At 51.5% G+C, this 23,260-nt stretch overlaps 1 protein-coding gene across 8 annotated transcripts in view; it reads right to left on the minus strand.

Annotated features, from left to right (window-relative positions):
* The window catches only part of DIP2A (disco interacting protein 2 homolog A), an 81,504-nt gene that overhangs the window by 27,141 nt on the left and 31,103 nt on the right, over positions 1-23,260 (minus strand). For all 8 annotated transcript variants that reach the window (XR_004683718.1, XM_035029985.1, XM_035029982.1 and 5 more), the window contains 14 exons: positions 19,730-19,821; positions 16,566-16,676; positions 15,203-15,326; positions 14,845-14,954; positions 14,354-14,456; positions 12,683-12,747; positions 12,355-12,448; positions 11,602-11,721; positions 9,952-10,066; positions 8,497-8,636; positions 6,176-6,312; positions 5,721-5,801; positions 4,947-5,074; positions 2,388-2,502 (listed from right to left, as the gene is read on the minus strand). Coding sequence is in view for 7 of the 8 variants with exons in the window: in XM_035029985.1 (XP_034885876.1) it covers positions 2,388-2,502; positions 4,947-5,074; positions 5,721-5,801; positions 6,176-6,312; positions 8,497-8,636; positions 9,952-10,066; positions 11,602-11,721; positions 12,355-12,448; positions 12,683-12,747; positions 14,354-14,456; positions 14,845-14,954; positions 15,203-15,326; positions 16,566-16,676; positions 19,730-19,821 (1,535 nt within the window). In the remaining variant the exon portion in view is untranslated. The remainder of the gene's footprint in view (positions 1-2,387; positions 2,503-4,946; positions 5,075-5,720; positions 5,802-6,175; positions 6,313-8,496; positions 8,637-9,951; positions 10,067-11,601; positions 11,722-12,354; positions 12,449-12,682; positions 12,748-14,353; positions 14,457-14,844; positions 14,955-15,202; positions 15,327-16,565; positions 16,677-19,729; positions 19,822-23,260) is intronic.

The raw sequence follows: 23,260 nt of genomic DNA on the forward strand, positions 1-23,260 counted from the left end.
AGGCTTCCCGCTGAGCAGGGAGCCCGATGAGGGGCTCGATCCCAGGACCCTGGATCATGACCTGAGCTGAAGGCAGATGCTGAAGGACTGAGCCACCCAGGCGCCCCCTGAAGGCAGATGCTTAACGACTGAGCCACCCAGGCACCCCTATATCTCAATTTTTAAAAATATTTTATTTATTTATCCAAGAGACAGAGAGAGAGAGAGATCATGAGCAGGGGGGAGGGGTAGAGGGAGAAGCAGGCTCCCCCCTGAGCAAGGAGCCTGATGTGGGACTCAATCACAGGACTCTGGGATCATGACCTGAGCTGAAGGCAGGTGCTTAACCGACTGAGCCACCCAGGTGCCCCAATTATATCTCAATTTTTAAAACGTAAGAACATTATTGTTAATTCTTAGAGATGTGATAATGGTATTCCTTGTTTAAAGAAATAATAAAATCTTCACAGATAAAATGTGATGTCTGGCATTTACTTCAAAACACTCCTAAGGGAGAAAGGGGAGGGCCAGGCAGGGACACAGTCAGGACCTGGGTTGATAACTGTTGAACAGGGTGATGGGAACATGGGGTTATTATGATGTAGTTTTCGAATGTTGGTGAGGTTGGTGGGGTCCAGAGCCGACGACCAAGAAGGAATTCTTGAGACGTCTTTGGTGCAAAAAGGTGGTTTTATTAAAGCCTGGGGACGGGACCGGGGGGACAGGACCCGTGGGCAGAAGGAGCTGCTGCACCGGGGTTGTGAGGGGTGGCTGATCATATGCTTGGGAGTTGGGGGAGGGAAGGAAAAGGGAGGTGTCCAAAAGGACTTGGACCTGCTGAAGAAGACTCACAGGATACCAGAGGCCTGGCTCTTGTCAAGCTAGGGTTGTTTTTCCCTGTTAACAAGGCATCAACATTAAGACAGGAGCTTCCTGGAGGAATGTTACACTCTGCCCGCCTCGAGTATTCGTCAAGGGGCTGCAGGTTATAAGGACATTTACTTTTATCTTCATTTCCTTCTGCCTCTGTTCCCCACATCAATTACACTGTTCTTCTTGTTTGTTGTGTTAGAAATATTCCATAATAAGACATCACAAATTTTATTAAAAATAAATGCTGAGATACTAGTGGGAAAACACTACTCTGAAGCTCAGGGCCGCCTGGTCTCCCTGACGCATGGACCACTCTACGCCTCTTTCTACCAGCTTCATGCCAGTCCACACAACTGGCCTGAAGATGGCAGGGTACCAGAGGAAATTCACCCAAAGACTTGCACCATTGCCCACAGCAGCTTTATTCATAACAGTCAGAAACTGGCAACCCAAACGTCCATCAGGATGTGAATAGATAAGAAACCCAACTCGGCCATCAAGAGGAATGCGCCACCCAACCACACAATGACACGAGGAATCTCAAAACCATGCTGAGGGAAGGACGCCAGACAGAACGGCAAACACTGTGTGATTCCCTTTACCGAGAGTAAAGTGGTAGAAAGGGAGACACGCCGTGCCACTCAGGCGTGCGGACACGCAGCCGACCAGTGGCTCTCGGGCTGGGCAGTGCAACAGCGGTGGGGGACACGGGAGAACCACGACATGGCGGAGATGCTCTGTCTTCATTACCACGGTGCACTGGTTACTTGGGTGCACACTGTCGTCAAAACTCAGCGCCTGCACACTTACAGATGGGCTCATTCTACATAGAAATTGCATCCCATCAAGCCAACGGAAAATCCCCTACTGGACAGCACACTGTTTGTAAATTTTACTTCCTTCCCCCCGAAATAGTATGCTGGACTCCAGTTCAGTATTTAAAGAAATGAGGGCCACCATGCGGTGCAGGGGAAGGTGGCACCCCACAGCGTGCCCTGAGCAGTGGGCCGAGGGACAGAGGTGTGACGAGCAAGTGGGAGGACGTGTCAGCCACTGCAGAACCTAGAGATGGGTACTAGAACTTTCTGCACCATGCTTTCCACTTCGCTCTAGCTCTGACATTGTCATAACAAGCTCTCAGTCCCCCTGGTGCCCTTGTGGCCATGGCCTGGTCCGAATCTAAGTAACAGTCTCAATGGATACCATCCTAATCGACAGGAGAGTCACGGGACTGCTGTTTTAGGACACACTAACCCTCGTACGGAATTAGTTTCAAAATGCTGTTCCCTTATCTTTACGAAGCCCAATTTCTTAAGCGCCTACTGTGTGCAGGCAGCACAGGGTGGAGGAAGGCTGCAACTCTCAGTAACCAAGCCTGTGATCCTGTGTGGGGCGACTGGACATCTGGGCTGCTCGGCACTGAGCTAGAGACAGGGGCAGGCAGGCCGGGCTCTGAAGGAAGGGAACGCGACCCCCGAGCACCCGGACTCGTCGGAACCACACTCGCAGAGACAGGGGCCAGCCGCCGGGCCCACCTGCAGCACGCGGCTCATCCACTGGAAGCTGTCCTCCTCAGAGGCATCTGGCCGCTGCTCAGCCACAAGGACGATCCTGTCATCGTGCAGCACCGTCACGGAGAACACAGCAATCCTGGGGGAAGACGAGGACAAAAATGACCACCCTGCAAAGGACACCAAACAGGACGCAGATGCTTCCTCTCCCTTGAAACGGAGGGTGCAGACGTGCTCGTGTTGAAAAGACAATCTAACCACAGGCTGCTTGTTGAGACCTGGAGAAGTGACAGTCCCTAGTCTCCTACAGTACGGCTGAAATAAGTTCCAATTCGATAAAACAAAGAGGACTCGGTGCAAAGCAAAACAACCAGGCACAGATCTTAAAAGAAAATTTTTCTTGATTATAATGTTAATGCACGTGCTACATTTCTTTGTGCAAAAATCTTTGTCTAGAAATACTATCAGGTGTATTGTTTAATCTTACTGATTAAATCTCTTTCCCTAATGTGTTCATGTCCTTGTGTTTACTGTGGTGTCAGTGGACTCGTTTCTCCCGCCTCACTTTAGGGATTTCAGCGCTCTCCGTTTCTCTGTATTTACTGCCTGTTGCCTCTTACACTTGGAGGTGGTTCTCTTCCTCCTTATGGGACAAGAAGCTGGTCCCCCCATGGAGCCCAGCACGTCACACACCCATCGCCCCAGTTCTGGGCCCTCATGGACGTGCTTGCTTTCTCTCGTTCTCCCCTCGGGCTGGCGTGCACATGCGCGCACACACACACTTTACCCAGTACTAAATTTCCCTTGCTTTCATGCATCTTGAATGGGTCTCTCTCAGTATCCCAAGAATATTTTTATTACAACTGCACAACTAGGTGACAATTGGGATGAACATAAAATCCAAGTTAAAAATTCCTTTTAATAACTTAAAAACATCCTTGCACTGCCACCTTCTGGAGCTGGCCCCAGCACTGGGGAGTCTCATGCCTTCTGCTTGATCCCGATGCCAGACCCTTCTTGAGTCCCGCAAACCCAGCCTCCTGCTGCCCAGACGCTGCCCTCCCCTCCACGCATGTGCCCTCCCCCCGGGTCTGCTATTTCGATGCCAACCCTTTCTTGGTTTTTTAAACTTTTTTTTTTTTAACCTCTGGAGTACTTCCTTAATCTGACTTTCCAGTTTATCACTTCCTTCTCTAGCTGGTCTATCCTGCTATTTATTCCATCTATTGTGTTTGTGTCTAAGAACAAAGGACTCATTTTGTGTGCATTATAATATTCCTGAGATGTTTGGCTTCCTCTAGCATACACACTGTATCGGCCGTGGCTCTAGTTCTATTTTATTTTATTTTATTTTTTGAGAGCGAGTGAGCGAGCACAAGCAGGGAAGGGGCAGAGGGCAGAGGGAGAGAAAGAGTCTTAAGTAGGCTCCGTGCCCAGTGCAGAGCCCAATGCAGGGATCAATCTCACGACCCTGAGTTCATGACCTGAGCTGGACTCTGAAATCAAGAGTCAGACACTTAACTGACTGAGCCACCCAGTCGCCCCTGTGGCTCTATTTCAAGGTGGGTGTGGTGGTGGGGACAGGCAGGTACCCCGGCCAATGGCTGATGCAATCAATCACTGGCACCCCCACTAATCACTCACGATGGCATCACCTTGTCAGCTGCCTGCTCAGGAAGGGCCTGCACCTCCAGGTACTGTCAGGTCCTGGGGGCCTCCCTAATCTACCCCAGAAGCAGGTGTTGGCCACCCTGACATTATCCCCACGGACACCCACACCAACAGTGTCCTGTTTCTGCTGTGAGGGCAGGTCACGAGGTCCTGGCAGCCCCCGCTCAGGCACCCACACAGGCCTGCCTTGCTGGCTTCTCCTTGGTAGGCATCCCATACCCCTGTCATCCCGACTACGAGAAGGGCCAGCAGCACACACTCTTTGACAGAACTCCCTAACGATTTCTTTAAGGAATATTCGAAGGCAGGGTCTGGCCAGGCTCATAGGTACCCTAGTTTGAGTAATTAAGCACCCCCCTGAGAAGAAGAAAATTAAAAAACACAGCCAGCTGGGTGGGCCAGCTAGGAGAAGGGGATGCTTCCTTCAGGACAAAGAGCTCAGGAGCTGAAGAGAGCCAGACACAGCTTCCCTCTTCACCCCCAGTTGCCCAGGGTCAGAAAGTGCTTGCCTAACACATTCAGAAAAGTTGAATAGTTGCTCATCCCAGGGGCGAGGTAGGGCCCTCCGTGTGTCTCGCTAAACTCAGTAGAAAAGAGAATTGACCTTTGGTGATTCAGAGAAACTGGTCCTTGACTGTTTCAATCTGCATGTCTGAGGTTCCAGGGTCCTAAAGCAGGTACTCCTTGGACCTCGTCCTCTTAAAGAACCACATGAGCCTTGTGGGCAGTGAGGACACTAATGGGCTCCTGGCTGCAAAGATCGTCCTTTTCTTTGTGAAGATTTTCTGATGAACAGGAATTTTTAGGTTTTGTGTATTCCAATCACTGGGCTTTGCTTCTACTGCAGACAGATTCTCAAACTTCAAGGAGAGAAGGGGTCTAGAGCCATAGTACAGGGCCGCAGCGCATCACCTGCCTCTGTAGACAAACTTCATGGGCTCCACGGCCAGCGCTGTGGCCACGATGTCATCCGCACTGTGTCTACGAACTCCAACCACCATCAGCCCATCCAGCTTGCCCACGACAAAGACCAAGTTATCCTGGAAGCAAGGACACAGGTCAGGACTTGGGACACGCAGGCAGGCCCTGTGGATCAGGCAGCTGATGGCACGTGGAAACCAAGCGTCCTGCCATGTGGTGACACGGGGGGTTGGGGGGGCACAGGGTCCTGTATCCTGGTGGGCTGGGGAGGAGACAAGGGGACATGGGGGGGCAGCGAGGGGGGCACAGGGTCCTGCATCCTGGTGGGCTGGGGAGGAGACAAGGGGACATGGGGGGGTGGGGGGGGCACAGGGCCCTGTATCCTGGTGGGCTGGGGTGGAGACAAGGGGACATGGGGGGGGTGGGGGGCAAAGGGTCCTGCATCCTGGTGGGCTGGGGAGGAGACAAGGGGACATGGAGGGGCAGCGGGGGGGCACAGGGTCCTGCATCCTGGTGGCGGGGGGTGGCACAGGAAAGGTGAGGTTGTATAGGACTCTGACCGCCAGTGCCCTCGGGCAGGGCTCCCAAAGTCAGCGGCCAGGACATTCTGGGCTGACAGTACTCTGTTGTGGGTGCTGTCCTGTGGACTGTGGGACCTAGAGAGCATCCCTGGCCCCTAGATGCACACTGGATGCTGACAGCGTCCCCTCTACTGAGGTGTGGGCCTGTCTGGAGGCCCAGGTCCTGGCAGCAGGACATACTCACAGGCCCGATGAAGCCCAGCAGCCCCGTCCTGGTGAAAGGCCTGTCAGACACGGGCATGCCTCCTGCCGTGACCGGGACGGTCTGCACAGAGCAGAGAGGGGAACGTCAGGCTGTGCCCCATGGACAGCTAACCAACCAGATGCCGGCCAGGGTACAGCTCCCCGGATGGGGCTGTCACCCAAGGATCCCTGGTGGGGAACAGGCCACCCCAAGGCCGGAGTCTCTGTCAGCGGATGAGACGCTCCTCGGGCTCCCGCACCCAGCATGGTCCGTGCTCCTCCTGTGACCCCCTCACCCCCTGTGCCCAGCGGCTGGCCCCTCGAGCATGCGGAGCGCTGGCTTCCCGGGCTGACCTCGACCCCCATCAGGGCTGGAGAGCCGCTGAGCCTCTCGCCCCGCACTCCACTGATGCTACGGAACCCACCCCAGCAGAAAGGGCAGGGGGAGGTACAGACCTCAAAGACACTCTTGGTGATTCCAAGCAGCCCATAGTACGCTGTGCCGGTGGTAGTGGAGCTGACGCATAGCTCCCCAACTTCATCGGTTTTGCAGAGGTAAGGGGCGCCTTCCACCTTCACAACACATACGTCAGCTAGGAGAGGGGAACCCCAAAGTCACACACAAGCAATATGCGTAAACAGGTCATTCGCAGAGATCTACTCGTCGCTACGTCTGCAGTTATGGAAACGAAACGTCACACACGCAGTCTGCCCTTCCAACGAGTTGTCGGACGTGCATACCACACGCCCTGTCCGGGCGTGCGTCCTTCTGCTTCCCACGCGGTATTTAACCAAAGCACGACGCGTCCTGCACATCATAAGCTCAGGCTGACAGGACACTTGCTCTCTCGTGGACACATTCCGTGCCCCCTCCTCGGGTCACCCTCCTGACCCGTCTCATGCCGTAGCCCCGCACAGCCCATCCAGAGCCCAGCCACCTCCTGTTCCACTGTCATAAGCAGCTCCCCACCGACGATCCTGCCTGCTGCCCGCTCTGGGCGTGGGGGGCCGTGCCTGTCAGGTGACTGCAGTTCCAGGCCGCCCAGCCCTGCCACAGAGCAGGCATCCAAAACCAGCCTCCAACGGAAGGGTGAAATGCACACCAGAATGTGCAGCGGTCCATTTAAGGGAACTCGGTCACCCAGTGAGGAATTAAGAAGCCTGTGGTCACCGGGCACGGCCCTTCCTTGGACTCTTGAGTGTTCTCTAACGCGTTCGCCTCTCCCAGGATGGTAATTAGCAAGAGGACAAAGAAGGGGGCTCATTGACTTGTTTCCATTCATTCACAAATGCTGGAGGGGGACGCTGGTGTGCAGGTCACAGCCAGATACTCCCACATGCTTGCATTCACAGCAGAGACCCTGAGCTAAACGACAAAAGGCCACAAAGCCCTTGGGGCGAACACAGTGAAAGATTAAGTCTCTGCTGGAAACAGGACACCATCAGCCCTCAACACATCAGTCAGCTCTGCAATGGTCCTGACAGCTGACGCGCAGACACACATACACACACACATGCACATGCACACACACGCAGCGGGGGAGCACTGTGCACACACGCACACACACGTGCACATGCAAGCATCCAGGGGAGCATTGTGCGCGCACACACACACACGCAAGCACCCAGGGGAGGACACGCACGCACATACATACACATGTAGCCGGGGTAGCACCGTGCAGACACGCATACACGCACACATGTGTGCACACAGGCACACACACACACACACGGCTGGAGGAGCACTGTGCGCACACACATGGAAACACACACACACACACACACGCAAGCACCCAGGGGAGCACACGCACCTACACACCAGGGGGAGCACTGTGCGCACACACATGCAAGCACCCAGGGGAGGACACGCACACACACACATACACACGCAGCTGGGGGAGCACACGCATGCACACATGCAAGCACACAAACACACACACACACGCAGCCGGGGGAGCACCGTGCAGACACGCATACACGCACACATGCGTGCACACACACACACATGCACACTCGCACCAGGGGGAGCACTGTGCACACACACGCACATAGGGTGGGTCAAGACAGCTGCCCATGAATCTCAGAAGGGCCCGCATGGCGAGGAGGAAGCCGAGCCACCGTGAGGTCGTCACCGTGAGGGGCAACCACAGAGCAGCAGGCAGAGCCTCCCCGGCTCACAACTGTCACTGGGCCTCCCGGGCCAGGCTCAGGTCCCCATTTCCCTGCGCGACACTCTGCAGGAGGACCACAGGCAGGCCGTTCCACCACCCTCTCCTTGTGGCATTGCCACGGGGCCGGCACTCAGGTCCAGGGGGCCCGGGGGCAGGAGGCTGCAACGGGAATTTCTTGCAACCTTCAGAGTCATGCTCCTGACCGAACACATCCCTGCTACCCCGGCTGGTGGCATCCGGTGATCAGGCCGTCTGCAGACTCTGGAGTGCCGGGAGCTGATCAATGCCTCGTGTGTGTGCAGCATGATGCCCATGCCTGACATGCAGTCAGCACTCCAGCTCCCAGACACCAGAGAACCACATCCGGCTCAGGGGCCACCAACAAACAGACCCTCCTGGTTTTGCACAACCTTAAATTTAATACAGAGGCAGGCAAAAAACTGAAAAAATAACACTATAAATTAAAACCCCAGTATACATGGAAACCACTGCTCAGAAGCCTTTTGCTCGTGAGCTTGCAGAGCACTCCCATGAAGCCCAGAGCACTCAGGACTCCTGTTACGTCAAGCAGCTGCGGGACTGGACACACTCCAGCTCGTCCCTTACCTCCCGGCAGCACCTGACCAACGTCCTGAACGGTAAGAACGGACAGCTTTTCTTCAGTATCAACTCTGATCACACCAAAACTGAGACCGTTCATCGACAGGACAGCCTTCTTTGGTGGAGGTCCTCCCAGGTCTGGCGGCCTGCAAGACAAAAGCAGACACACTGACGAGGGGACAGAGCCCATGGCGGGGGAGGGATCTGTACCCAGCTTGCCTGCAGGATGACGCTGCACCAAAGCCTCTGCTCTGCACCACACACGGCTGGCCGTGGGGGCAGGTCCCCTGAAGACGCTGCGCGCTGCTCGGCATGGGGTCCCTTGCACACTCCTCCCCCGCCGGGGGCATCTGGTGGGCCTGTGGCCAGGGTCTAAGTGACATTCTGTGACCTCCCCGGAGAGGTCATAAAGCTGACAGCTTCTGCCTGGCTGTGCTGGGACACTTGCTGGGAGCCCTGGGCAGCAGAAGGACAGGCCCCGAGGAAGCCTGGAGCAGCCCCCAACGCGTCCAGTCCAGAGACCAGAGGCTGCAAGCCAGAACCACCAGCAGAGCCCTTCCCAAACTCCTGACGCAGAATGCAGGAGAAATACAGTGCCTGATGCCACCAGGCGTGGGAGTGAGGTGTCACCATAGAGCAAAGGAATGAGGAATACCTTATGGTTTGTGAAGGACAAAGATGTTCTTTTTCTTGCTAAGTTATTAAAATTTTAGGATTATTTAATACTTGCACATATGAAAGCACAGACTAATGTAACACAAGACCACAACCATGACTGACTTTCTAATAACTGGGTTGAGAGCAGAAAATTAACGCAGAGACACTCTCAACTGTGAGCACACGGCCCTCTACCCCAGGACGGCACCCAGAGGCCGCTGCGGACAGGAGCCCTAGGGCCGCGAGAGGGGACCCGGGAAGGAAAAGGTGGCCCGTTAGGAGCAGGAAGGGCAAGAGCCTGCCAGCTCTGAGGTCCCGACCGCACCCTCCGGGCTGAGACAGGGGGAGCGCAGAGAGAATGCAGCTGCAGGAGCCACGGTGGGGCTTCCTCAGGAGGGGGCAGGGGTGAGCGCTTGGCCAGGGCCCTTCTCCAGGACATCCCCACAGGTACAGACCCGTCCCTGGCTGCTGGGCACTGGAGATGCCAGGGGCCCCCCTCGGGGCAGGGAAGGGCTCCGGGCTGCGATGCTTATGAAGGCCAAGGAGGAAGAGGAGCCCTCGGAGGGAGAACAAGCCCAGAGATCAGAGCCCTGGGAGCCGCTACCCAAGTCCCGGCATGGATCCAGGCTGGAGTGAGACGCGCGACCAGCCCAGGGCGAGGGGCATGGTGCCCAGGGCTGCCCCCCCACCACGCGCACACGCCTGGGAAGCTGGCCCAGCGTGGCTTCGTGAATTCTCCTGCCTAGAGGCAGACTCCCACACTCCGCAGCAGCATGAGGAAGACGGAGCAAGCAACCACCTCACCTGCGGATGGCGACCGTTAACGCCTCAGGGGAAGTCGCACAGGGACAGATGACCTCGGGCCTCAGCCCTCTGGACTGGAAGACATTGAGGAACGCATCACAGGAGGATATGGACCCTGCGTGAGACAGAGGGAGACGTGGGGTAACTGGAGGGCTGACAGGGACAGGCCTGACACCAACGCTCCAGGAGACGTCTGGGGAGGGGTGGGGCTGCTTCCATGGAAAACATGATGCGTCTGGAAACCACCAGCAGGGAAGAGCTGGACGTTTCTCAAGGAAGGCCTCTGCTGCACCCCTGCATTGTGTCTGAGCGCTAACTCACGGCCAGCCCCACCCTCGCCCCATCTCCTCACAGGTCTGCTGATGGGAGGTGACCGAGAAGCATTTATGGGGCGAACCTCCCTCATGGCGAGGCCTGGGTGCTGCTGGAAGTGCCTCAGGGCTGGGGGGTCGGCCAAGTAGCCCCCCACAGGGGCAGCCCACACACTGTCCCCGGGCTGCCCCTGCTTCTCCCCGACTCGCCCCGGCCAGTCTGAGGTGTCATGGATATGGAAGCTCAGCTCCCAGGCGGGAGGGTGCCACCTGCTCGGGGCTGCACCCATTGGGACCCCAGGGCTGTGCCACGACCCTCAGGCACCCTGCCACAGCGAGGCTTGTGGAAAAGCAGGGGCGCTGCGTCCAGTTCTTGCTGGGCACCAGCAGACAGCAGAGGACACACAAGACAACCCAGTCATTCAGTGCCACAGGGCCCCGGAGGGCACGCGGAGTGGCAGGATCTGAGGTCGGTGGGGGACTGCGGTCTGCAGCCAGGAGGGTGAGCCCGGTGCCCGGTGAGGAGCTGCTGGGGGTGCAGCAGAGTGGAGGACCTGCGGGGGCATGAGGCCAGGACCGGGCATGTGAGTGGGTTCAGGCGGGCGTGGGGATGCAGGGCACCTAGCCCTGGGTGTCTTGGAGGCAGGATGGAGGGGCCCTGCTGGGCCCAGGGACGGGTGGAGGAGCTGGACGGCAGGGTGCCCTCCTGGGCGGTGGGACACCAGGGGCGCAGGGCTATTAGGGCCCTCCTCAGGGGACTGGATCAAAGGCCAGCCCCCGGTCCAGGTGCTTCAATGCAAAAACAGTGGCACACAGCTGTTAAAGCAACAAGAACAGCCTCCCACCTGGTCGAGGGCTTTGTGCCGCACGGAAGCCCCCACGAAGGCCCACGGCGCCTCCCCAGGGAACGCCCCGCGGCAGGCCTCAGACAGCCGCCAACAAGCAGCCACACTCAGACCCTGCGCAGAGCCCAGGGCGCACAGTGGCACAGCAGGGGAGATCCCGGCAGGAGGCCGAGCCGGATCGCTGGGGCCACAGGGGCCAAGGACAAGAGGCTGGGACAGGCTCCCAGTCCGTATCTACATTCCGGCCATTTCCTAATGTAGCTTCTGTCCGAGGTGTTAAAATTGCTTTAAGGTCAATGCCTTCATAAACATGCACAAGATACACCAGGGAGTCCCCACCAAGAGGGCGTGTGGCCCAGCACACGGCAGGACATTTAGGGATGTAACACCTCAGTGCTGCTTCTCGGCATGCTGTACCTGAACCTCTTCCCTCCCAAGTCAGGCCAGCGGTGGGGAGGCCCTGGCCACGCCCTCGCTCGGCTGCGCTTACTCACAGGGGTTAGCGCCGTCCGCCACGATCAACACGCGCAGTGAGCTGAGGCTGACGTCCCTCTGACCTCGCTGAGCTAGGAGAGACCAGTGCATGTCGCGGGACTTGACCAGCGCGGCCCGGGCTGCAGAGGGGGAGCACAGAAGTGCCCTGCGTCACGGGAAAGTGGCACGCTTGCGCCTCACAGACACACCTGAGTCTACACGGGTCCCCAGGACGAGTGAGTGTGCGGACAAACCTGAGGCCCAGCCTCAGGGGGTCACGAAGGGGCCCCCCAGGCCTGCTGGAGCAGAGCCCGAGGAATGGGGAAGCCCTGTGGCTGACCAAGGCAGGGGGCAGGCGGGCAAGGCCTCCGGGCAGCCCCACGGCCCTCTGTCCACACTGCTTCCTGGGAATCAACAGCTCTAGCGCTGGTAGCTTCTAAAGCCCTAACCTCAGATTAAAGCCATCCCCACTACTAAGAACCGGGAGCACTGATGGGACTGTAAAGAAAATTTCAAGAGAACAAAATTGGTAGCCTATGGTGTTTGCAGAAGAGAGCTGCCACGGGGCCGTCCCCCGCAAGGGCCGCCCGGGCCGTGTGCACAGGCCAGACACAGTCCACGACTGGTCATGGTGCGCGCAGGCCGTCAGCGCTCCTCAGCTCATCCCTGCAGTTCCGCATGTCGGCTTTATTACCGTCTGAATCACCAAGGATTAAATCAAAGTGACTTCTTGAATGAAGGATGAGTCAGATGACGGTGCTATTTCCCATTACCTTTATAGGAACACACTTTCTGAATCCAGGACAGAGGGTTCACCTTCATCAGCGCGTACGGGATGCTGATGACGTGCATCCTGTTCATGACACTCTGTGGAAGAAACGGAGGTGCTCAAGGGGCAGGCCTCGCTCAGGTGCAGACAGCAGAGGGCCACACCACGCCAGAGAAGGCAAAGATAACATCAACGCCCTCCTCATGATGACACTTCAGTTCAGATAAGGATTAATTACATCACCTAAAAATAGGGCTTGGTGTCATCTATTGATATGAAGCATTAGGATCCCTCAATTCCAACCATTAGATCATTTAGCATACAACACTCACTGTTAACACTCCATGCCACAGACCAGCATCCCTTTTGAAATCCAGCACATTTGTTAATGTCTCAGCTGAAAGTGGACAAAGATGGTTAAACCACTTGTGACCCTCTTCACAAGTCATGTGCATTTTTAAAGAAACTCCGAGATGAATACATCATTGATTGACATGAAGAGCTCTAGGAAACATACACACCATTTCCAAATACCATGTACCAATTAATCAATCGTCTTGGTTATTTATTCAAATTACTAGAAAAACTCAGAAGTAGGTCATACAATTTTGGATTAAAACAGAGCTATGCTGGGGCACCTGGGTGGCTCAGTCGTTAAGTGTCTGCCTTCGGCTCATGTCATGATCCCAGGGTCCTGGGCTCGAGCCACCATTTGGGCTCCCTGCTCAGCGGGGAGTCTGCTTCTCCCTCTCCCTCTACTCCTCCCCCTGCTCGTGCTCTCTCTCTCCCTCTCTGTCTCTCTCAAATAAATAAATAAAAATCAGTAAACATCTTGAAAAAAAAACAACACAGAGTTATGCTGATCACTAATCTGAAAACATAAGGAACAGCGTGTACTTGAGCAGCCCCTCGAGACTCTCCCACTGCACATGGATATGCTTACTTCTCACTGTACATCCAGATGCCCCCATTCTCACACCGAGGCCACCACCCTGCATCTTTGGGAAACAACACATGCTGCTCATGTTGCTTCCCCTCAGAAAGCTGTCCCTTCTCTCTGCTCTCGTCCAGTAAGGGTGGCGACCCGGGGCTGCCCACAGAGCCCTGTGCTCTGCAGGACCTGGCTGCAGGCCCCCCACCAAGCCACAGCAACCTCGACGTGCACCCCTCAGCATAGACACCAACGGTGAACATGAGTCTGCTGTGCCGGGAGATGAGACTGCTTTCTGAGAGCTCTGTACGTATGCTCCTTCTGTTGCTAAAGCCCCCCAATGATACGTGATATACACATGTCCAGAAAAAGCACACATGTGACTTAATAGATCCAATTTTCAAAAAATTATTCAGGCCCTTGAATATATCTAAAATCATCCTCCAAATCTCCACTGAAGTCTGCAGCGACCCCTGACTTTTATTTTATTTTCCCCTTACTTTTAAACACCTGTATTTTAGTTATTTAAAACATACCATTCAATTTACTTTCTAGTTTTATTCAATTCCAGTATTGTTACAGTGGGGAAACCATCATTTTTATAGTTTCTTAAAATAATAGTTCTAAGCTAAATATCTGATATTTAACAGTAATGGGGGGAGGTGCTGCCGTTATCACCAACAGAAAATCTATGACTTTCAAGATTCCGTTTGTATATTTGCATGCATGACAGTTTTTGCCAAAACCACAGTCATAGAAAACAGTAATACAGAAGTGGGTCCATTAAGACGGTTTTCCATTTTTTTAAGTACAAAATACACTGCCCCTCAGCTATGTCACAGATGGAACCAGCCCACCACGCCTAAGTGGTGGTATATGAATTTCATGCTCCTTAAGATCAACAGACACACACATGTACTGGAAAGGACCCTGCGTGGGCCTGCCTGGGTGACCTAACCCCCACGCATCCAGCACAAGCAGAGGGCCCTGAGCACTCTGGCCCCCGGCCCCACCTGGCGAAAGGGCTAGGTCGACACACAGCCACAGTCCCCAGGGGCCTGCACGCCCTTACCTTCTGAGTAGCCGCAAGCCTGGGTCAGAGCCTGGCACTGGGCCAGCAGGGATGCGTGGGACACCGTGACCCCCACCGTGCTGCCTTCTTTGCTGGTTTTATACTGAAAGATTTCAAGGAAAAAAAACCATTATGGGATGCTTCTGGAGGTCACGGCAGACTGAAAGGGAGGCTGACAGAATTTAAAAAGAAGTGGTCAGTTGTCCGTCCTTCACTAACCATCCCGTCACATGGGAGCACATGATACACCGTGAGTCTTGGGGTGACACCCACAGAGGAGAGTGGGGCACCCCTGGGGTAAGTGCCTGGGTACAGCAGTGTATGCGGGCTAACCCGTAACTGCCGGCCCTTTCTGTCTCTGGGGTGAAGATCAAACAGAAGGGTAAGTTTAAGCCTGAACCTAAAATAAATGGCAGCTTACACTCATGAGAAACAAGAGCCGAGCCTGTGGGGGCTGCTTTAACGTGCTCTGAGTTAGATGAGGCCATTACCTCGATGTAGGCGGTCCCAGCCCCTGCATCCTGGGTCTGTGGGCGCCAGTCTTTGGGGGGCTTGGTCAGATGCTTCCCGTCGATCACCAGCCAGGAGAGCGGGGGCCATCCTGTGAGGGTACAGATGGCCCAGGACAGTGGTCAGCGGGCCTCAGGGCTGAGCCCCCACCACACAGCCACCGGCTACTGTGCACCTGGGGAACACAAGTCTCCGTCCCGTTCACTTTGTATTAATTTATATTTAATTCAGTAGGTGCCTCTGAACAGTGACTCTGAACCGGGGGGAAGCAAGACGTGCAGGCCTCGGACAAGGACCTCACTCCTGCTGGAGACACCTCCCCTGCCCTTGGGGGCCTACCTTTGAAAGTCGCCACCTCTCCCGTCTGTGCCTTGGGCAGGCCCTTCTGACAAGCATCCGTGGTCAGGGCCAGGGTGACGCCGCAGCTGCCCAGCAGAAACCCGACCTGCTGGCTGCCAGCGTCCTGCAGAGAACACAGCGAGGCGCTCGCAGGGCTGCCACAGAGGGCCCTGCACCACTTAGGCCCACCCAGAGAGCTGAGCCCTTCACCTTCATTCGCCCGCATCAACTTCTACACCTGAATCCTAGATGGGTATATGCTGTATTTTCATGGAAATACAATAGAATCATTTTTAGGTTGAAAAGATATATTTTTGCAATGAAATAGAAAGTTCTGGATAATGGGCCAATTTCTCAGTGTTTTCTTGTAAATGACATGTAGCAGCATTTTAATAAACCAAAAATAATAGCATGGAAATTTCCACGTGAGTCATCTTTAAAATTTGCAGATTAACCTGGGGAGGCCCAACCTTTAACACTTTAACACAATTATTTATTTCCCACAGAAATGCACATTTCCTTCCAGTCAATGCTTCTTTTATACATACCCTCAGTAACGTTTTGTCACTTTCTTCCTGCAAGTTTGACAAATCTTGCTTTTTCTGAAGAATCTCTGTATTCAAATATCTGTTCATCATATATCATCCTCTGGGGTGTACTGGCTTTATGTCAAACTTCACTTTTGGGATTCTTGAGTATTTGTTGCTGATAATGCTTACTTTAACTGCCTGAACACTGATAGGGTAGAAAACTCTAATTTTCTAAAACACGTGCCTTGTGTACTCTTAAAATAATCACTTTTTTTCAATAATCAGATTACTGACATTTATACTTGAAATGTAATAGCTCCCTAGAACATCACCAAGTCCCCACATTAATCATTTTTCAGTAGTAAAAACTGCTTGCTGTTACGTAAGCAGACAGAAAAGCAAGCAAATTCCCATCTCCCATATTCAAAACTATCACTGAGAAGGAGTTACAATATGTCACGGTGTGACTTACTCATTCTCAAGAAATGAAAATTATTATCGATATGTGTATGGTTTTGAGAGACAGATTTAACAAAATCTGATCGTAAATTCTATCCATCAGAGGAAAAAACATGCACCATTTGTTCTGAAAAGTTCACAGAGATGACGTAAGAGCTCCGTCTACAGCTTCTAAAGTCCCTCTCACAACAAGACACACGAGAGCGGACTGCAGCCGGCACCGCATCGAACACTCTCTCAAGTCCTGGCCTGCCTGCCTCCCTCTCTTCACTCCGCACAGCGCCCGGCTGCCAGGTCGCTCCAGCAGGAAGGCGCCAGCTTCCGAAGAGAACCTCATGGGGCCGGAGCCCCACAGCCCCGACCGAGTTAGCTACCTTTCTTGTTAATGGCACTTCTATGGGGACAGGAACCAGGTCTGCCAGGAGACACCCATAAAATGCCACCATGAACATCACAGGGTCACTGTTTGGAAACACCAGGGCCACCTACAACAGTACAAAGGAAATCCATGAAATCCACTCACGAATGATGCCGTCACCCCAACGTTCAGAACCCCTGCTAACTAGATGGAATCTGGACATTTTAGATCATCTTACAGTTTTTCAAATGTAGTTCAGAAAATGTAATTTGGGGGCTAATTCTTGGTCCTTAGATTTCCTCAACCATGTAACTTTTCATAAATAGTTTTCAGGTTGAGGTCTTTATTCTACAAGCAACAGAATAATTTAGAGCGTTTGTGCCTAACGGCCGTCCAGCACGAGTCTGGCGTGGGATGGAGACCTGGCTCGCTCCGTGCACGCTGTCTGTCTGGGGCACACCACCCACATCTGTCAGCCTGGGCGAAAAACACCCACAGCAACAGGAAGAGTGGGCACGGCACCAAATTATACCCAAAATACCTTCCACAAGATAAAATCCTAACACCAAAGTTTTAGTCGAACAGATCTTCGCTCAAGACTTAAATGTACTGACAGGGAAGGGAGGAGGGCACCGGACCCCTCAGCGGAGACCCCCACCGCTGCTCCTCCCGCAGAGTCCCCTGGTCCCCGTGCTGCCACTGTTTAAGTTACATGCTCTATTTTATTCATCTTCCACTTTCATTTTTATCAAAAACATTTTAAAAACAGAATTTAAGATGACAAAAGTACTAATGGAAAAAAATACCCCCATGCTCCACCCGTCCTCACTCCCCAAGGCAACCTCTTCAAAAATATCTTCCATCTTCCTTTTGCTATTTACTCTCCTATCTTTAAGTATTATGCTTACATTGCTATATTCTATTGTTGAAAGTGTCTCAGTATAGACTGTATTTCCCATTATTGTAGATGAGTTCCCAGCCCTCTTCATTCCTGCCTTTCTCTTCCCCATCCTTCCAGCTGCCATTTCTAACAACATCGGGTAAAATCAAAAGCTCTTTATGGAATGAGATGTTTATAAGCCCCAAATATTGTAGTAAGTGTGCTTGAAACCGTAAGTGATGGAGTCAGGACAGTAGATGCTAACACCGGGCCCTTGAGGACACAAAACAATGGCTACGCAGAACTGCTTGATAAGACACAATTTAAGCTACACCTCTACTCTCTCCTTGGGGTCTGGAAATCCAGTTTCTAACAGGTTAATTTGCTGAAAGGGCAAAGCTCTCCTTTAAAAGTTGATATTAATAGTGGTTGCACCAGAACTGTGACCCACAGCTTTGAGACTAGATATTTGGTATAAAAACATTTTTAGAGAATGCAGAGTTGTGTTTGTTCACTTTTATAAACTCTTTTTCCCACAGGGTGATGAATTGGCTACCCATATCTGATAGTTAGCTCATTCACTGTGATCTGTCGACCTTCCATCATTAACCTAACTACGTGGACTCTCTCAGGAGTCAAGAAGGGTATCTGGTAGTCTCTGTCCTTGCAGGAATCTTTTTCAAGAAAATTAAATTAGGGATTCTTAGAGTCATTTTAAAGCACAACATAAATCAGGAACTCTTACAGTTTCATTCTAAAGCACAACGTATCAAGTACCGTTCTCGGACTATTCTTGTTTTTCAGCCGAGTCCACATCTGCTGATGGTAACTGCCACCTCTACTTGCTTTGCTTTCCATGTATCTGCTGGCCAAATATGCTCTAAAATGCTCCGCCAGATGTGTTCAATACCTTTCGCAAGTATTTTCTAAGTAACCAACCCGTCAGGTTGTCCTAAGTCTTACCAGATGCCCAGCAGCGTACCCCGGCCTGGGGCCTCTGTCCTCCCAGGCCACCCTACACCTTGGCTCGCTCCTGCCCACCTGGAAGCTCGGAGGCTGGTTTCTGCACCCTGGTCCTGCTCAGTAAGTGGCAAGGAGCTCTGCTGCGGGCCCTCTCACTCTCCAGCTTCAGGATGTTGACGGGCATTACTACCACCACTTAAAATTCTCTACTCTCTGTCCCCTTTCCCGTCTAGAACTCCTACCAGCCAGACACCGGACCTTCTTGACCAAGGCTCAGTTTCCATCTCTTAGCCTTCCCCACTAGCATCTTTGTCTTGATTTGTGGAACAATAACTTCACCTTAGTTCTCCAGGGATATTAAGACTAATTTTTTTAAAAAATTTATTTTCTGTATGTGACTTTCTTCCACGTTTGTTTCCTCCCCCCCCCCCCCCCCCCCCCCCCCCCCCCCCCCTTTTCCCTTTTCTTGTTTTTCTTTTCTTTGCCTGTTGGTTGTTTTCTTTCACATTCTTCAAATGCCCTGGGTGACTGGTTCTTTTTCAAGAGTGGACAAAGAGTTGCCTGAAACTTATAGTTTCACTGTGGGGCCATCTGACCACAAGAGCCCTCTCACTAGGGGGTCTCACTGTTGAGTGTCCTGCCCTCCATCGTGGACGTTCTGGTCTACCTGCGCTCCTCGTGTCTGCTTCAGTTTGCCCAGAGCCATGCTCACCAACAGAACTTCCTATGATGACGGAAACGTTCTATCTCCAAGCTATCAAATGTGGTAGCTATTAGCTACGTGTGGTTCACGAGCCCTTGAAACGTGGCTTGGGTGACTGAGGAACTAAATTTTTTATTTTACTTAACCGTGGTTAATTTAAGTGGCCCCATGTGGCTACTGCAACAATGTTGGGCAGTGTAGTAAGTACAAGGAACAAATAAGCCTCTAGCCTCCTCATGTTCTACCTCAGCAGTGAGGTAAGAGGGGGCTGCCTGGCCACATGGACGAGAGGAAGAGATGAATTTCCAAGTAGGGTCAACGTTTTCTCATAAAACTTAAGCTTTGGGGATCCAATTTTTATTAATATTAATATTTTTACTAAAATCAATAGGTATGAAGTCAAAGAGGAAAGATGTTGGAAGAGTCAGTGGATGAGCAATGAAGAATGAAAAGAACCATGATCTTACGTACATCATCATAAACTTTGTCCATATTTAATATTTTTCTTTGCTGACTTTAAACCCCTTGTATTAATACTATAAGTCTAACCAACTGATGGAATACTGATTTCAATGAGACATATTTTTAGAGTTTGCTTTTGCTCACTCCAATAAGTTATATTCTAGTTACTTACTCTGTCTCCAGGTTTAAGTAGTGGTTCATTCTTACTAGTCAGTTTATTAAGTAGAGTATAAGCTAGTTTTAAACTCCGACTCCAAAGTTTGCCTAAAATAAAATAAAAATACTAAGCAATGTAAAATTTAAGAAACTGATAAATAACATTTTGATGTAGCAATCACAATATCCCATACTATTAGAAATTCAGGTAGTTTCCAACTGATAACTATTTTGCACAATGCTGTAATGAACATCATAGTTTTCTCTTAAAAATAACTTATGGATTTATTTTTCTTAATACAAAAATAGAACAGGAATTTATTATAGAAAATTTAGAACATAGAGAAGCTAACAGAAAAAAGTCAGCATTCTTTCGGTTATGTATGAACACACATACAACACACACAGACACAAAAGCATATATACATGTACATGCAATTTTCAAGAAATTGGATCATACTTCACTCTGCTTTGTTCAGTCAACATTGCATTTCGGATGCATTTTCATGTCATTAAATATCTCTCAACTACATCCCTTATTATGATTATGAGTGGCATAGAATTCATTTAATCTCTATAATTCATGAGGTGGGTCCTATCTCCATCTCCAGTTTTCATACAAGAGGAGACCGTCCAGGAGACGTCAGTCCCTCCAGGAGACATCAGTCCCTCCAGGAGATGTCAGTCCCTCCAGGACCCAGCCCTTAGGCCCAGCAGGTTCTGCCGGGCACACGCCCCTCCAGCACGCAGGCTCACGTACAGAGCACAGCCGTGAACGCTCAACAAAGGAGAGCGTCACTTGGAAGATGGATGGTGAAACAAAGGGAAGGGAAGGAAGTCTAAAGGCCTCTGGGAGGTAGACTGAGGAGGGGCAACAATGGGGTAGGACGACAGAAAAACCCGAGTCCATCCCCAACACCTGAAGCAGCCTCAACACCCACCCTACGTAGTACCAAAGAAGCAACACAAGAGTCATGATTCAGCCCCTTTCAAATTCCTGGGGAATGACCACATGCAATTTGAGCAGCCATGCCCCCCGAGTAGTGCTCAGATTTCATCATAAATAAAACTAAACACGGGTGCAACATTATGAAATAAGTGAACTGTGGGACCTGAGAAATCAGTGAGAAAAAAAATATTCAACTCAAAATACTATTGCCTTTGTCTATATACAAAGGTCAATTCAAGATGTTGATAACTGTAATAATCTAGATTTTCAAACTGAATCCAGCTATATATAAAAAGAATAATGTATCATGACAAAGTCAGTTTATCTCAAGAATGCAAAAAGTTTTGGGGCACTTGGGTGGCTCATAGGTTGAGCGTCCGACTCTTGGTTTGGGCTCAGGTCATGATCTTGGGGTGGTGAGACTGAGCCCCACCTAGGGCTGCGCGCTCAGTGGGGAGTCTGCTTGAAGACTCTCCGTCTCTGCCTCTGCCCCTTGCCCCACTCTCATGCACTCACTCTCTCTCAAATAAATAAATCAATCTTAAAAAAGTGCAAAAAGTTTTAACAGAAAATCAACATAATTTGTCACATTAACAAAAGTGAAAAAAGGTAAAACAATTGAACAATCATCCAGGATTTTAAATGATTTAAATTCAGAATGAAAGGAAATTTCCTTAAAGTTGATAAAGCCCATCTTTAAAAGTCCTACAGGAAATATCAGAATTAATGGTCAGATATTGAAAGCTTTCCCTGGGGAAGCAGAAACAAGCCAAGGACATCTGCCTTTTTACTGAAAGTCTTAGCCGACGCAGTAAGGGGGAGGGGTGGAGAGAGAAGGCCAGCAGTTGGAAACAAAACTGTCATTATTTTCAGATGATGTGACTGGTACATTATGAATCTCTTGACGTCCTCCATGGATGTCAAGATTTACTATAGAGCCACAGTACTTCAGGAAGTTGGTGCTGGCATGAGGGTAGTATATTAACTCAATGGGATAAAACAAAGAACCGCAACAGCCCCACCATGTGTGGACAATTCCATCTATGACACAGGTGGCCTGGAGAAGCGTGGTGGCCCTGTGGGAACGAGAATGGGACAGATGGCTATCAGTCCTGAAAAACGGACCCTGGGACCCATCCCCACGCTGTACACAAGACTCATTCCCAGTGGACTTGGTACATCTAAATGTGAATGGCAAAACAGCAGAGCTATTGCAAGACAAGAGAATAACTTTATGACCTTGGCTTAGGTAGAGTCCTTAAGGAGAACTCCGGAAACATTCACCATGAACATAAAAGAAGGTGAGGTTGGGCGGAGCTTCTGCTCACTAAGGTACTGGTCAGCAGTGGATGGGGAAGGCTCACAGTGGGGGACACCTGCAGCACATGTCACTGACAAGGACTGGTATCCAGAAGACACCAAAAGTTCCCACAAATAACCCTACATAAAAAATGTGCAAAAGATTCAATAGTACTTAACAAAAGAGAAAACCCAAATGATTAAAAAAAAAAAAATAGGAAAAGATGTCAATCTACTCTGTGATCAGGAAAATGCAAATTAACACCCAAATGAAATACTACTACCATATTCTCACCAGATTAGCCCCAGGAAGCCTGACGATGGGGAACAGATGGGACTGACACACTGATCAGTTAAGTGTAAACTGGGAACGTTTGGCATTGTCTGATAAATGTGAAGATATGCATAATCCCAGACCCAACACTTCCACTCAGGAGTACAGCCCCTAAAAAATGCATGCTCATGTACCAGGTGGCACACCCCAGAACGTTCTTTTTTTTTTTTTAAAGATTTTATTTATCTATTTGACAGAGAGAGACACAGTGAGAGAGGGAACACAAGCAGGGGGAGTGGGAGAGGGAGAAGCAGGCTTCCCGCCGAGCAGGGAGCCCGATGCGGGGCTCGATCCCAGGACCCCGGGGTCATGACCCGAGCCGAAGGCAGATGCTTAACGACTGAGCAACCCAGGCGCCCCCACCCCAGAACGTTCTTAGCAGCATTGTTTGTGAGAGCCAAAACTGGGTATCAACATTATAGCCAATACGTAAATTCTGATCTCTTCACTCTTAGACAGAAAGGAATAAGCTACAACTACACACAATAATATGACTCATAAAAGCATAATGGTAAAAGACTCTGCTTCCAAACAGGAGACAGCGCTGCTGGCAGACCAGGGCTCCCACCTAGAACAATTTTATCCAACAACTGGATAAAATGCAGAAATCATCCAGCAAGACAACTAGAGGAGTTAAGGCTCGAGAGGGACAACCCTCAGGAAGGCGAGCTGCCCGTGCACAGCTGGGAGTTATGCGGGCCCTGGCACCCACAGGAGACAGAGTGTCTCATGGATTCGTGCCCCTGGAGCACTGCCACTGAGGCATGAAGGTAACAGCAGGCTTCTGGCAGAGGCTGGGAGCCACGACAGCACAACCAGCCTCCCCCTAGGAAATCTACGGAGTCCTGGGGCTGTGAGCAACAGGGGCTGAAAACCCACGTGGAAAACCTCTGAGAAGCAAAGTGGAGTCCTTACGTAGCACAAGAGACAAAAGCCATGGCTGGGGAACCCTGGAGAAGGACAGA

This window comes from Mirounga leonina, unplaced genomic scaffold, assembly GCF_011800145.1.
Source record: "Mirounga leonina isolate KUSES-001 unplaced genomic scaffold, KU_Mleo_1.0 Mir_353, whole genome shotgun sequence".
In the NCBI taxonomy this organism is placed as follows: domain Eukaryota; kingdom Metazoa; phylum Chordata; class Mammalia; order Carnivora; family Phocidae; genus Mirounga; species Mirounga leonina.